Genomic DNA, 14,342 nt, shown 5'->3' with positions numbered 1-14,342 from the left:
TATATACAATTTAATTGGAGAAACTTAATGGAGCTTTCTTCATATTAGTAACAATTACTAATTTAATTGCTTAGTTGATATAAATAAATAAACATACATGATCACCAATTTGGTGTCCTAATGAAAAGTAACGACACCTTCTTCCTCAAACACACATGACATCAAAAGAAGAATTATTTTCATATACAACTATCAGGCAAAATGACTCCTTTTTTAATTCCTTGGACGTTTTTGCAAAATGATTTTGCCTTTTTGTTCATATGAGTGAGCTTTATGTCTTGTATCTGGATTCCTTCACATGGATTGCTCGGGCTACAGTCAAATTTCATAGCAACTTCAGTTGTGGACGTCCCTTCTATATTTTTATATGTCACTTGACTAATCTTTACACCAGAGGTCTGCAGAATATAACAACAAAAAAGGAAATTACTTGAATTCATTTTCCTCTCTATATATAGGAGACCAACTTATCAACGCAGGACCTGGCACAACAAATAATCGTATTGAACAAAAACGAGTTAGACAGACTCTCTATCAGCTCAGTATGATATATCAAGGAGCTTACTTAAGAGGAACACAAACTAAAAATCATTTCTTTAATGATCAATACTTCTAAGTCAAATGTAAAAACAATTGTGAATATGATTTCCTTTCTCAAAACTTTGATCTATTGACATATTTGTCTACCTCTCTTCCACTTTTATATTTTCCTTTTTCTAAATTTAATTAAAAAGGTGAAAAGTCAAAACATTTTGCGTAAAGAACTCCTCTGTCCTCTCCCTTTCGTTTTTTAGCGTTTCGAGAGCTACCTGTCCTGGACAATCTTGACCATTGGGGCAATAATTCTGATCAATGATGATTGGATTGTCAACATACTTCATGACTATGTTACGATAATAAATATTTTTGACAAAACTGGTGCTGGGTCTTGCCCAAGATTTTATTCTTAATCCATTATCAGATCCTGTGAATATAGAGTAAGTCAATGTCACATTCTGGACACCATCTTCTTCATAATTCCTCCCTAGACTTCCAATGCTGCAAGACAGACAAAATGTCACATAAAATGACGACATTGATTGAAATAAGAGGATAAAAAATTGTATATATGGCTAAGTACTATAACATATAATTTGACAAGCATCTTTTTTACTCCATATATGTTGAATGTACTGACCTTACATTTAACGCTTTTGGATGAAACGAGAGTGATTTATATGATAAGATCAATTATCATTGCCTCGATTAACTGCAGATTATTATGGTTTCCTCTTTTATGTTTCCCAATATATGGTATCAAAAAATATATCGAGAACTGATATCAAACACCTTTTAGATAACACATTGCTTTAAGCTAAACATTGATGGTGACAGAATGAGGAATGGTATGCAAGGGAAGGAGGCATTTGTTGGGATGCAAATGGAAATATCATTATGACATTTGCTTCTCCTTTGAGTATTGAAAGTAGCAATTTTACTGAAACTAAGGCTGCTCTACAAGGATTGAAATAGTATACTCAAAACGACATAAACAACTTGATCTTGGAAGAGGATTCTTTGTAACTATCAACGTGTTAAATGATAAATCTGTTCCTCTTTGGTACTTGAAAAATATTAATTATCATAGAAGTGCAGGATCTTGCACAAAGGATTAACTATCAGTTTCAACATTGTTATCGAAAGTTAATCAAGTAGCAGATGCTTTGGCTTCTGCGAGAGGCCATTATCGAATGGATTAACTTCAACTGCCCTCCCTAAGATTCAAGCACAGGAAACACAATTTTTTTCCAACTCTTTTACTATATAGAAGCCTAGTAAATAACTAATTGTTTTAGGCTCTTTATATTAAACCTGTAAAGTAGGTTCTATTATGCATGTACTATGCAGTTTAAATTTAGAGAATGGGATGATTAAATCCATCTCATTGTTGAGGGATTGATTTTTAGAAATTAATGCAAACACCTAGGAGTTACTGGGAATTTGATTAGAAAAAGATTATACATTATATTCTATATGGGCAGACCACCAAACCATTTAGCCGAGTGACATCTCTAGTCCCTCATTTGAACAAGTGAAGTTTAGTAGTCACTGTTAGCCCATATGTTATTGGGTCTTTAGTTTATGGACCTTTAGGTTATTGGCTATGTATATATAGCCTACTTTTGTTTTAGTTAGTTCTATGCTTTTCAGATTATATTGTAAACCTTAGCCTTTCTTCCCTTCAATAAAAGTTCTATTAACATGGTATCAGAGCTAGTTCGATCCATGTCCTTTGATTTGTTGGTTGAAGATTTTGCAGCAGGCACCTACTGCGCGGATCGAACTCCGCGGTGAGTTCGCTGGGGGGTACGGGGGGCAGCGCGCCCCCGTCCGGGGTTCGGGGCGGAGCCCCGAATTTTTTTTGAGGTGCTGCTGTATTCGTTTGCTGTTTTCGTTGGGTTTTTTGGTTGGATTGATTCGTTGCTGTCTTCGTTTGCTGTCTGGTATTGTTCGTCTTTCGTTCTTTTGCTTGCTGCCATTGTTGTTCGTTCGGAATTGTTCAACCTAGGGTTTTGCATCTTTTTGTTTTTTGAATTGTTTGTGTGTTGCTGTGTTTACAATGACTGGAAAGGATGATTCTCTCCAGTCCATTAGTACTCAATTAGATGGTAAGAACTATGCCTATTGGAGTTATGTCATGAAGAATTTTCTTCGTGGGAAGAATATGTGGGGTTATATCACTGGAGTAAAACCAAGACCTATCGATGATAAAACTGAAAATTTTGATTTGTTGGTGGACTTATGGGAAACTAATAACTCCAAGATTATCACTTGGATCAACAATTCTGTAACTCAGTCAATTGGTATGCAATTGGCTAAGTATGACACAGCAAAGGAGGTCTGGGATCATTTGGAAAGACTGTACACTCAGTCTAATTTTGCTAAGCAGTACCAGTTGGAGTATGATATCCGTGCTCTTCAACAGCATGATCTCAGTATTCAAGTTTTTTATGCTGCCATGTCGGATTTGTGGGATCAATTGGCACTTACTGAATCTGCAGAGTTAAAAGGTTTTGGGCCGTACATTGCTAGACGGGAAGAGCAATGCTTGGTTCAGTTTTTGATGGCACTACGTTCTGACTTTGAGGGCCTACGTGGAACAATCCTTCATCGATCTCCCCTCCCTACTGTTGATTCTGTGGTTCATGAACTGATTGCAGAGGAGACTCGTATCAAGTCTCAAATGGATAAAGGGTCTAAAGTAACTACTACTCCTGTCGTGTTTGCTGCTTCAACTGATCAGTCTAGGCCACCACGTACTCAGACTCGACAATCTCCTAAAGTTGCATTTGATGAGTGTGCATTCTGCAAACAGAAAAATCATTGGAAGGCTCAGTGTCCGTTGTTACTTAACAAGGTCAAACAGCCTCAATCTGGGCAGCAACAGAAATATGGGCAGCAAAAGTCTCCGTCACGCTCCTCTGGTGCTCCTCCGTGGTCATCTCGTCCTCCACAGTTCGCTGCTGCTGCACCATCTGTAGATGTTGAGTCGGTTAGCACTATGCCACCTTCTGCGTTGGATCCCCAGGTTTTCGAACAGTTCAGACAGTTCTTCGTTTCTAATCCTACGGCCATGTCAGCATCTATGTCTCATTCGGGTTCAGTTTCTTCTAGTACCTCAGGTATTCCTTCCTCCTTGTGGATATTGGATTCTGGTGCGTCTCATCACATGTCCCCTCATTTGTCATCGTTTGGTTCTTTGTCACCCATTTCACCAATCTCTGTTATGTCCGCGAGTGCTGTACCTATGTCAGTCGAGGGTGTTGGTTCTGTTACTACCTCTCACATTGTCCTCTCTGATGTTTATTACATTCCCAAACTTGCTTTAAATCTTGTTTCGGTCAGTCAGTTGTGTAAGGCTGGTAATTGGGTATTTTTTTCTGATTCTGTTTGTGTTATACAGGACCAACACACTCAGAGGGTGATTGGGACCGGCCGTAGGTTGGGGGAACTCTATGTCTTGGAGAATCTCAAAGTGTCTGTAGTTGCTGCCTCTAGCATAGATTTATCTTCTTTTCGTTTGAGTCCTTTGTCTTCTCAGTTTTATCTTTGGCATTCCAGATTAGGACATGTGTCAGTTTCACGTTTACGTTTTTTGGTCTCTAGTGGTGCTTTGGGTCATGTGAACACTAGTGATATTTCAGATTGTAGTGGTTGTAAACTGGCAAAATTTTCTGCCTTACCGTTTAATAAAAGTGTGTCTTATTCTGTTGCTCCTTTTGATATTATTCATTCTGATGTATGGGGACCAGCGCCAGTATCCACTAAGGGTGGATCGACCTATTATGTTTCGTTTATAGATGACTATACTCGTTATACCTGGGTGTATCTTATGAAACGCAGATCTGATTTCTTTGGCATTTACAACAACTTTAGAGCCCTTGTTAAAACACAACATTCGGCTGTGATAAAGTGTTTCAGGTGTGACTTAGGGGGTGAATATACCTCTAATGACTTTACTCAGTTACTTGCCTCTGATGGTACCATACACCAGTCATCTTGTACCGACACTCCTGAGCAGAACGGTCTGGCAGAAGAAAACATCGTCATATTGTTGAGACAGCACGCTCTTTACTTTTGTCTGCAGAGGTTCCTAGTATTTTTTGGGGAGAAGCAGTTCTAACTGCTGTATATGTGATTAATCGTATTCCTACTGCATTGACTTCAGGGATGTCTCCGTTTGAGAAACTATATGGTCACCCGCCGAATTATTCTGCATTACGAGTTTTTGGATGTACTTGCTTTGTTCTTCGTCCTCATGTTGAACGAAATAAGTTAGGGTCAAAATCAGCTATATGTGTGTTTTTGGGGTATGGTATTGGACAAAAAGGATATCGTTGCTATGATCCTGTAAGTCAGAAATTATATGTTTCACGACATGTCACTTTTTTGGAACATATTCCTTTTTATTCCATTCCAGCTAAAACCCATGATGTGACAAAGTCAGATATTCGGCTTATTGATCCTTTTGGGATTGACATAGAGGTTCCAGTTCCGAATTCATCCATGCCATCTGGTGTGCCACCTGATAGTGCTTCAGCCTCGCCTGTGCCTGAGTCTGCTCCTTCGACTGTTGAGACTGGAGACCCACCACCTCTGAGGAGGTCTACTCGACCTTGTAAGTCCACCAAACTGCCAGATTTTTACTATTCTACATATTCAGCCTCATTTGCTTCCTTTATTGCAAACATACATCATTTGTCTGAACCTGAGTCGTATAGAGAGGCTGTGTCTGATCCTCTTTGGCAGAATGCTATGGCTGAGGAACTTGCTGCTCTTCATCATACACATACATGGGATTTGGTTACTCTCCCACCTGGTAAGCATGCGATTGGTTGTCGATGGGTGTATAAGATAAAAACAAAATCTGATGGGTCTGTTGAGCGATACAAGGCAAGACTTGTGGCAAAAGGGTATTCACAACAATATGGTATGGATTATGAGGAGACTTTTTCCCCCGTAGCAAAGATGACGACTTTTCGCACTATGATTGCTGTTGCATCCGTTCGACAGTGGAAGATATTTCAGATGGATGTCAAGAATGCTTTTCTGAATGGTGATCTCCACGAGGAAGTTTATATGACTCCTCCCCCAGGTATTGACCACCAGCCTGGTGAAGTTTGTCGGCTTCGAAAAGCTTTATATGGTCTCAAACAAGCCCCTCGTGCTTGGTTTGAGAAATTCTCCACTGTTATTACTTCCCTTGGATTTGTCCCGAGTAACCATGATTCAGCATTGTTTGTTAGATGTACAAGTGCAGGGCGAATTCTATTGTCCTTATATGTAGATGATATGATTATTACTGGTGATGATCATAGTGGTATTGAGTTATTGAAGCATGATTTGGCTCATCAATTTGCAATGAAGGACTTGGGCTTGCTGCGTTATTTTCTGGGTATTGAGGTGGCTCAGTCTAAGAAAGGGTATCTTCTTTCTCAGACTAAGTATATATCTGACTTGTTTACACGGGCGCGTCTTTCTGACAACAGGACTGTAGATACTCCCCTTGAAACCAATGCACGTTACTCTCCTAGTGATGGTGTTCCATTATCAGATCCGAGTCTTTATCGGACTATTGTGGGTAGTTTGGTTTATCTTACGGTTACTCGTCCAGATATAGCACATGCAGTTCATGTTGTTAGCCAGTTTGTTACTGCTCCTACTTCTGTGCACTGGGGAGCTGTACTTCGTATTCTAAGGTATCTTCGTGGCACTCAGTTTCAGAATCTCTTGTTTCCCTCGATGTCATCTCTCGAGTTGCGAGCCTATAGTGATGCTGATTGGGATGGAGATCGCAATGATCGTAAATCCACCACTGGTTTTTGTGTGTTTCTTGGAGACTCTTTAATCTCGTGGAAGAGCAAGAAACAAGATGTTGTCTCTAGATCTTCCACGGAGGCTGAGTATCGTGCTATGGCTGTGACTACATGTGAGATTATTTGGTTACGTTGGCTTCTTGCAGATATGGGGGTTCACATTTCTATGCCTACTCCCCTGCATTGTGATAACAAAAGTGCGGTACAAATTGCAAAGAATTCTGTCTTCCATGAGCGTACGAAGCACATTGAGATTGATTGTCACTTCACCCGTCATCATTTACAGCTCGGGACCATATCGCTTCCTTTTGTTCCATCGTCTTTGCAGATTGCTGACCTTTTTACGAAGGCTCAGTCGGCGTCTCGATTTCGTTTTTTGTGTGACAAACTCTCAATGCTTATTGCTGTTGCATTGTGAGTTTGAGGGGGGATGTTAGCCCATATGTTATTGGGCCTTTAGTTTATGGACCTTTAGGTTATTGGCTATGTATATATAGCCTACTTTTGTTTTAGTTAGTTCTATGCTTTTCAGATTATATTGTAAACCTTAGCCTTTCTTCCCTTCAATAAAAGTTCTATTAACAGTCACACTATCGTTCAATTATTATTATTATTACTATGTTATCTCACACAGCTTACAAATTTAATGTGGTTAAGAAAGATTTTGATTTAGTTTTTCCATGTTGTTTATAGAAACAGAATCCTATTTCATATATACAGTCAACATCCAAAGTAGAATTGAAATTTAGATTCTTTGATCCTGGTATTATTCCTATGATATATGATGCTACTCTACTTTAAATTAAGATGTAGCAAATTTCCTCAAATTATCAGTCCAAAGCGCCAACTACTTTAATGGGGGGCCGAAAAGCCGTATCCCTCCTTCTCCTTCACAACCTTAGGGCTATATAAAGAAATCATAATAACATTGAGTACATAAATTTCATAATAACATGATTACATAAATCTCTTTCATTTGTACGTATCTAAGGAGATTGAAACATATACATGCATAATAATTATAAGTAAATAAAAGTGTGTAATGTATTTGTGTCGAATTTTGTGACCATCTTATCTGAAATATAAAGGTGTTAGAAAACACACTTTTATTTTTGTAATTGTATATCCCAACGCTCTAACAACTTATGTTTTTAAAAGTGGTATGCGCACACAGTTCAACTCGATAACAAAGCAGTCTGAGATCCTTTGGTCGATCTCATTGCCTCTCATTATTTGCATGCATGAAAAAAATTATGCCCGCACAAGAGGTGGTGTGTCGTATACATAATAAATAAACAAAGTTATGGTCTGTCACTATTTAAATATTTTAGATGGGATATTGGTCTCGAGCAGTTAAATTTATACATATATATATTGTCATGATAATAAGATGAAGACCTTACCTAACACCATGCCCAGGTCCACATAGAATTTTCTCCATCCAAAGATTTCGTGTGCCAGGACCAATAGATATACAGTCATCTCCAGTTTTGATTCTACTACCTGTGATGGTAACACCGGTTGATGATTGAACATGAATGCCATCGGTGTTTGGGCTCTGGTCTGGTGCTATTATTCTTACATTTCGAACCATCACGTTGTTGCAGCTATTGATCACAAGGTGTGTCAGCTGGCTGTTGATTGATAGTAAACCACTCACCACAACGTCATTAGCCCAATTGAAGGTTATCGACTGCACTTTTCACATAGAGAAATTAAGTTGTTATATTGTTATTTCACGTTGGTATATTGTTGTTTTGGTCATGAAATAGTTACCAGCTAAGGACAATATGTGTGTGGACATGTGTCTTTTATGTCCATTTCAAATGGTGTCATATAAAAAGGTTAGACACGTACATGAAATGAAACAAGAATTAGAGAATTTTTTAAAATGAAAAAACTTAACTTATTATTTTTTCTTTTAAAACTACAACATGAAGGGTTATATTAATTTTTTCTTCTACCATCCCCACGCCTGCAACTCGCAGTCCTCAAACGTAAGAGAACCATTTCTCATGAATGGATACTATCCATAACGAAGAAAAAGTTACACTGTAATAGTTTAAGACATGAACCTTCAAAAGGATTTGGTCATTTTTCAGTTAGACCAAATAACTTCTCAGTTCTCCCTCCATTTCTTATAACACGCTCATTTCTCCTTAGAAAACTACTTAATCTTAGCATCCTTATTTTATCCTTTACTGACATGACTTGTAAGGATGCTCACCGCTACTCTCTTAATATAAAAAAAAAGACAAGTGAAATTCTCATCGCCACTCAATTAAAAATGACATTTTCGTTAGTCGCGGACACATGATTTAGGGATTTTGGTTGCTCATAAGGCTCAGACACACGTATTGACGCCTAAAGTTTTAAAGCTCTACCTAAAAATCAAAGCACTCAGCTATCTTTTTGGTTTTTTGGGTGCTTCTTTGAAGCTTATACCAATTTTTATTCCTTTTTTATAGAACTATACCTAGTCTGCGTCGGATTTAATGGGTGTCGAAGCAATAAAAAGATTCATATAGGTCCGCCCCTGATTTTTGTTACTTCACATATATTTGGTTTAGTCTTCTTAATTCGACACCTTACCGTTATATAAATTGGTACTAATGAAATATTCATGAGTTATTAAGAAACATACCCTAGCTCCAACTGGGCAATTGTTATTAGAATTCCGGCAAGCCCAAAAAGCAGCACCCTTAGCATCAAGATTTCCACCTATGACCGAAATCCCATTAACCTGAATGAACAAAAGCCAGTAGCCGGAGTTACCGATGACCCAATAATCCGATGGTGCCACAAGGGTTCCATCAATCCTTACAGTAATTCTATTTTTACATGGACCCCGAAAAGTTGCTGCTCCTACTAGATAACGCCCCTTGGGTACGTAAATGGTTGTCGCTTCCACTGAGCTGCATGCAGCTCTCCATGCATTTAGAAATGACTGAGTTGCATCAGTTTGCTCATTTGGTACTGCGCCAAAGCTTAAAACATTGTAGGTTGTTGCTGCATTTGACAATTCCACGAATAAAAATAATACAGAAAAGAAGAGGACAATAATGCAAGATATTATCAGCTTAGCCATGTGTATGTGTTGTGAAAAATAATTAATTTCTCGGATTTTCTTCTGGAAATATAGATAAATAAAAGATGATATATATTTTGATGCTGAAAAAGAGGGATAACTAATCATAGTATTTATAGAGTTAGAAAATCAAAGGTGTTTGAGATGTCTTCTTGAATTTATTGTCTGTAATTGAGGCAATCATAGGAGAAATGCATGAATGAATCTAAAAGTGTAAGCCGTACGTCGATATAATATTATTATATGTACGCGGCAGCCACGTGCATTACAAGTTATGTGGCATTTGATTTGGTTTATAAGCATGCTTGCTTCAAATTTTCCTTAAAGAAATTATGTGCATGAAAATCAACATATGTTGAGCAATAAATAAATACTCCGTCAAATAGTTTGGGTACAATGTTTAAGTACGGCTTCAATTATGAAAGCCAAAGCACTCCAAACTCCCTTAAGAAGTACTCCGTCAAAAGAACCATGGAGAAATAAAGGTAATTGAGTTATTTAAGTTAAGTGATTTCTAATCAATTTAAAAATTTATTTAAAAAAAAATTAAAATATTTTCACTAATTAGTCAAATTTTATAACTTGTTTATATTGGTATTTTCTTAAAGATAAAGTTTTTTATTATCAGTAATGATATTCAAATCATTTTCTTTCTATTTTGATTTAAAATAATTTATTTTTCTCTAAATTGATGAAATAATTGGACTTAGTTAACATTATCTTTTGAGAGATTTTTTTTTAATTTAAATAAATAATTTCTCACTTGAACAAAATGAAAGTCATATCTTACATATGAATTTCAAGAGTTTACAAAATTAGTTATGTTTTCAAAATTAGTCAAATCAGTTAATTTGTCTTTTGATCAATCGTTTTTAACGGACGCGCTTGAATATGCCTTAAAAATCTTTTCAAGGCATTACTTTAATCTTTACCTAGTTTCTCTATTTCAAAGGTCTATTTCTGTTTTTAAGCTTTTGAAATATTTTTAGTTTTTCTTGATATTTATTTTTTAAAAAATCAAGTGGCGATTCTTTATTTTCTTAAATTGTTTCAAATTTTTTTTAAAGTTTTGAAATGATTTTAAAAAGTCAAAAATCAATATTTTTCAACCCTTCGAAATAAAAAGAGATAAAACAGAAATAATGACTCTGCTGAAAATTTATTAAAATTCTAATCAAATTTTAGATTGTTTTGAATGATTTATTTAACTTTACTTGATTAATTATGGTAGTTTGATAATGTCTTGCACTATATCCGTTATTTGCATTCATGACAGACTTTCTCCTTTGATATATAAACTGTTTGGGGCTTACGATCGTCGTGGTCCCTATTGATCAATTTCAAATAAAAGTATTGAAAATACGATAATTTATTGGCTGGTTAGGCATCTGATGATTGTTTGTATTTTCCAACTAAAGTTGTCCATTTGGGAACCTAATCAAATCCAACTCTAGGTATTTAGGATAGAGCGAAACCAAAACTCTTTTTTAGGCATGAACTTAGGACACCCCAATAGCTGAGGGGATATTGAACCCATTACATAAATCTACCCTACGTCTATTGACCATGAGTCAATCACAGATGAATTATGCTTATCTGTTGAAGGAGTATATATCCATTAATCTAATTCATTAACATTTGGGGTGGGAGAAAAGGCTCACCTTATTTGCTTTTGTGTGCATATAAATCAACCAACCTCCGTAAGAAGATTCAAGATAATGTTCAAGTCGGATGATTACTTCAAGGATTGGTGAAAGTATACGAGTACGAAAGTGAAGAAAAATTCCATAACGCATATGAAAGTTACAATTATGCAGAAAGTTACAAATTGATTACAAATATATATCACATATTACATGAGCTGGACAAAGATAAGAAGGAAAAGAGCGGCGAAGAATCACCTAGATAGTAGTGTTTTTCTATCTTTTATCCCTATGCATGCATAGAACTATTCTTCTCACATTTTATTTTTTCTTTCCCCAAAGATTGTATCCCTCATTTGTTACTTTGTAGGCATTTACTTTATTCTTTGCGTGAGATTATTTTTCGCATTTTATTTTCCCATTTTTGACAAAGTTGTATCCCTCATTTGCTACATTGTAGGCATTTATGTTCTTTTGGTATTTATGAAAATAATTTTGGGGAATAGATTTATTTTAAAAGGCATATACTTCATTCAAACTCGTTAGGCAAATCCTTGGCTTAAAAGGATCACCCAATTAGGATGTGTGCTTCTTATAATATTGTTATGTGATATAACTTTCTTACGTATTTATATATCTGCATTGGTTTGAATAAAAGGCAAATTAATCCACTCTTATTTTCAATTAGCTATAGAGAACCCCGAGGTAAAATATATACCCACTATACAAAGCCCGACCAAACACTCCGAATTTTCCAAGTTTCTAAGAAAAGACCTCACTCATTCTTTAATTATTTTTCTAAAGACCAATCCCTATTCTTTCAGGAAGATTGATCATGAACCCAAAAATCGCTCAAATGAAAAGAAAGATAATGGAGTTAATCCAAGTGAAGGAGTTACTAAAGGAAGTGACCAAGAGAGCTGTCAGGAAGATCAATCAAACTTACAAGGAAACTGTAGAAGTCAAAAAATTGATTGCATAAGAAAAGGAGAATTCTAAGCACACGGTTGAAGATTCGACTGAAGTCCATGACAAAGAAAGCGTAGAGCAAGCCGTGTCTTTGAAAATAAGAGATGACTACTGGGCTAAGGTAAAAGGGGATGTTGTTTGGCCAACTAGGATTAGGCCAGAAAGTGAAAAGATCATCCTCAAAGTTCACTTTAGTGGATACTTTAGGAGCCCTAAAATCTTGACATACTCAAAGTTTATCAAACACTAAGAAATATGGGAATTCTCCAACCTGACCAAACAAAAGGATTTGGTTGCCTTCCAAAAATACTCATAGAAAATTCTCTTACCTTCCAAATCAATCTGGCTTTACTACTGATGAGTGTATCACTCTAAGAGCTAGAATTTGTAGCATGATCTGCAATGATCAGATAAGTAGCTTGTAGAGGACACAAATTATTCTCACATATGACCATATTGATCAAGGCATGCTCATCACTAAAGAGGTGCAGATTTATAAATATGACTTCTCAAAGTTTGAAGAAACCTATCATGATATTTATTCAAAGCTCATCCAGGCTACGATCCTAGAGCCAGTGAAAAAAAAGTCAAACATAATGTCTAAAGCTTAGACGAAATTCAAGGGGGTATTCCACTATCATGGAGGGATAGGGGGCACAACTTAGAAACATGTCATGCTTTCAAGATGGAGTTAGAGTTCTTGGTGGAGACCAGAATGGTTGAGTTAGAGTTGCCACCATTTCACCCTTAGAAGATCAAGATAAAAAGGGGTAGAATGAAGGAGAATGCTCGCACCTATCTAAGAGCTAGTGGCTAGATTTCTTTCTTTTGGAAGTTCTTCTACTTTCGTGTTTTGTAATATTATGGATTTTAATGAGAATGTAATGAAATGAAGCTTTTTCTCAAACTATGTATGGCCTGATTTTCCCTTCGTAGGCAGCCTTCTAACTCGGCTTCTATCTTTCAAAAAAATTATTTCCCCTTACTTTGGAGAGGAAGGCATAAGGATGAAGAAGAATAAGATGTGGCAAGGTCAATCATTATGACAAAACTCACTCATCTCAAATCAATGAGCAAAGCCATGTTCATTGAAATTTTTTAAAGTAAATACCCCCGTGGATCGATTTGCTTCTAATGAAAACAACTTTATGTGTTTACTTCTCATCAAATATCTTGTATTATTTGACACTAATTGGATCTAACGCATCGACCTTTGAGTTATTTTTGTTTTATAAGGTCCTATCTCCTAGCTATTATTCAAATATAACTAAAAACGACAACAACAACACATTGTCCATTATATATATATATATATATATATATAGAGAGAGAGAGAGAGAGAGAAATGACAACAACAACACATTAAGTTGAACAAAGTGAGATGATTGCCGAACTCATAAGAAAACTGGAAATGTTTAAAGAGTAGATGAATCATGCAAGAGATTTTGCTAATTTGGGCATCATCGCCAACACTCCTATCACATGAAGGCACGGGCATCCACTCTAAGTTTCTCCTCTTAACTCCCCTATTCTCGAGAATCATCCAACTAACATACCATCTGCATCCGTCTTCAATTTTTTCACGGACCTTATCATCTATAATCCACCAATTCATCAAACTCATACTTAAACCGTCTAAAACATCAACCCAGATGACAAACCAAATATTTTCCATCCTCAAAATCCATCTCTAACTCCACAAATTCATTCTCAAACTCCACAAAACCACTCTTAAACTCCATCAAACACCTACAACCCCCATAATGTCCTTCATACCTACAACCTAACTTCCACTCATCCTTAAAATTACACTACTATACCATATTCTTCTTATATTCAAACTGAACCTCCAACCACTTTCCATGTCATCACAGCTCTTGATCTCTATAACCCTTTTCCAAATCCCAAAATAGACTATTATGAGGAGAAAAAAAAGAATAGGGGACCAACCATGAAAGAAATTGTTGGCAATACATGAAGAAATTATAAGGATCAAAAAGTCTCATGGGATAGTAGATAATGATGGCCTTGGTTATGATAATTTATTTGTCCATCTCGGTGTTGATCTACTAAAAGGATATAAGATCCCCAAATTTGAAACATTCGATGGCCCTAGAAATCCTATGACTCACTTAAGGAGATATTGTGACCAAAAAGTCAAAATCGGAAAGAATGAGGCATTGCTAATACGCCTATTTAGTCAAAGTTGAAGTGTCAAAGCTCTAGATTGGTTTACATCTCAAGAATTGAAAAAATGGTCCGATTGAAAGGAACTAGCCAAATACT

General features: G+C 36.4%; 1 protein-coding gene across 1 annotated transcript; it reads right to left on the bottom strand.

The window, feature by feature from the left end:
* Positions 1-14: 14 nt before the first annotated feature.
* Positions 15-9,546, bottom strand: LOC107850150 (polygalacturonase-like). The gene is made up of 4 exons (XM_016694570.2): positions 9,001-9,546; positions 7,760-8,049; positions 810-1,038; positions 15-398 (listed from the first exon to the last, which is right to left on the bottom strand). The coding sequence occupies exons 1-4, from the start codon at positions 9,442-9,444 to the stop codon at positions 180-182; spliced, it is 1,182 nt and encodes a 393-aa protein (XP_016550056.1). The 5' UTR covers positions 9,445-9,546; the 3' UTR covers positions 15-179.
* Positions 9,547-14,342: the final 4,796 nt, after the last annotated feature.

The sequence above is a fragment of the Capsicum annuum genome, chromosome 12 (genome assembly GCF_002878395.1).
Source record: "Capsicum annuum cultivar UCD-10X-F1 chromosome 12, UCD10Xv1.1, whole genome shotgun sequence".
NCBI classification, from domain to species: Eukaryota; Viridiplantae; Streptophyta; class Magnoliopsida; order Solanales; family Solanaceae; genus Capsicum; species Capsicum annuum.
The sequence above is the reverse complement of the archived record's forward strand: the minus strand, read 5'-3'. Positions and strand labels throughout refer to the sequence as shown.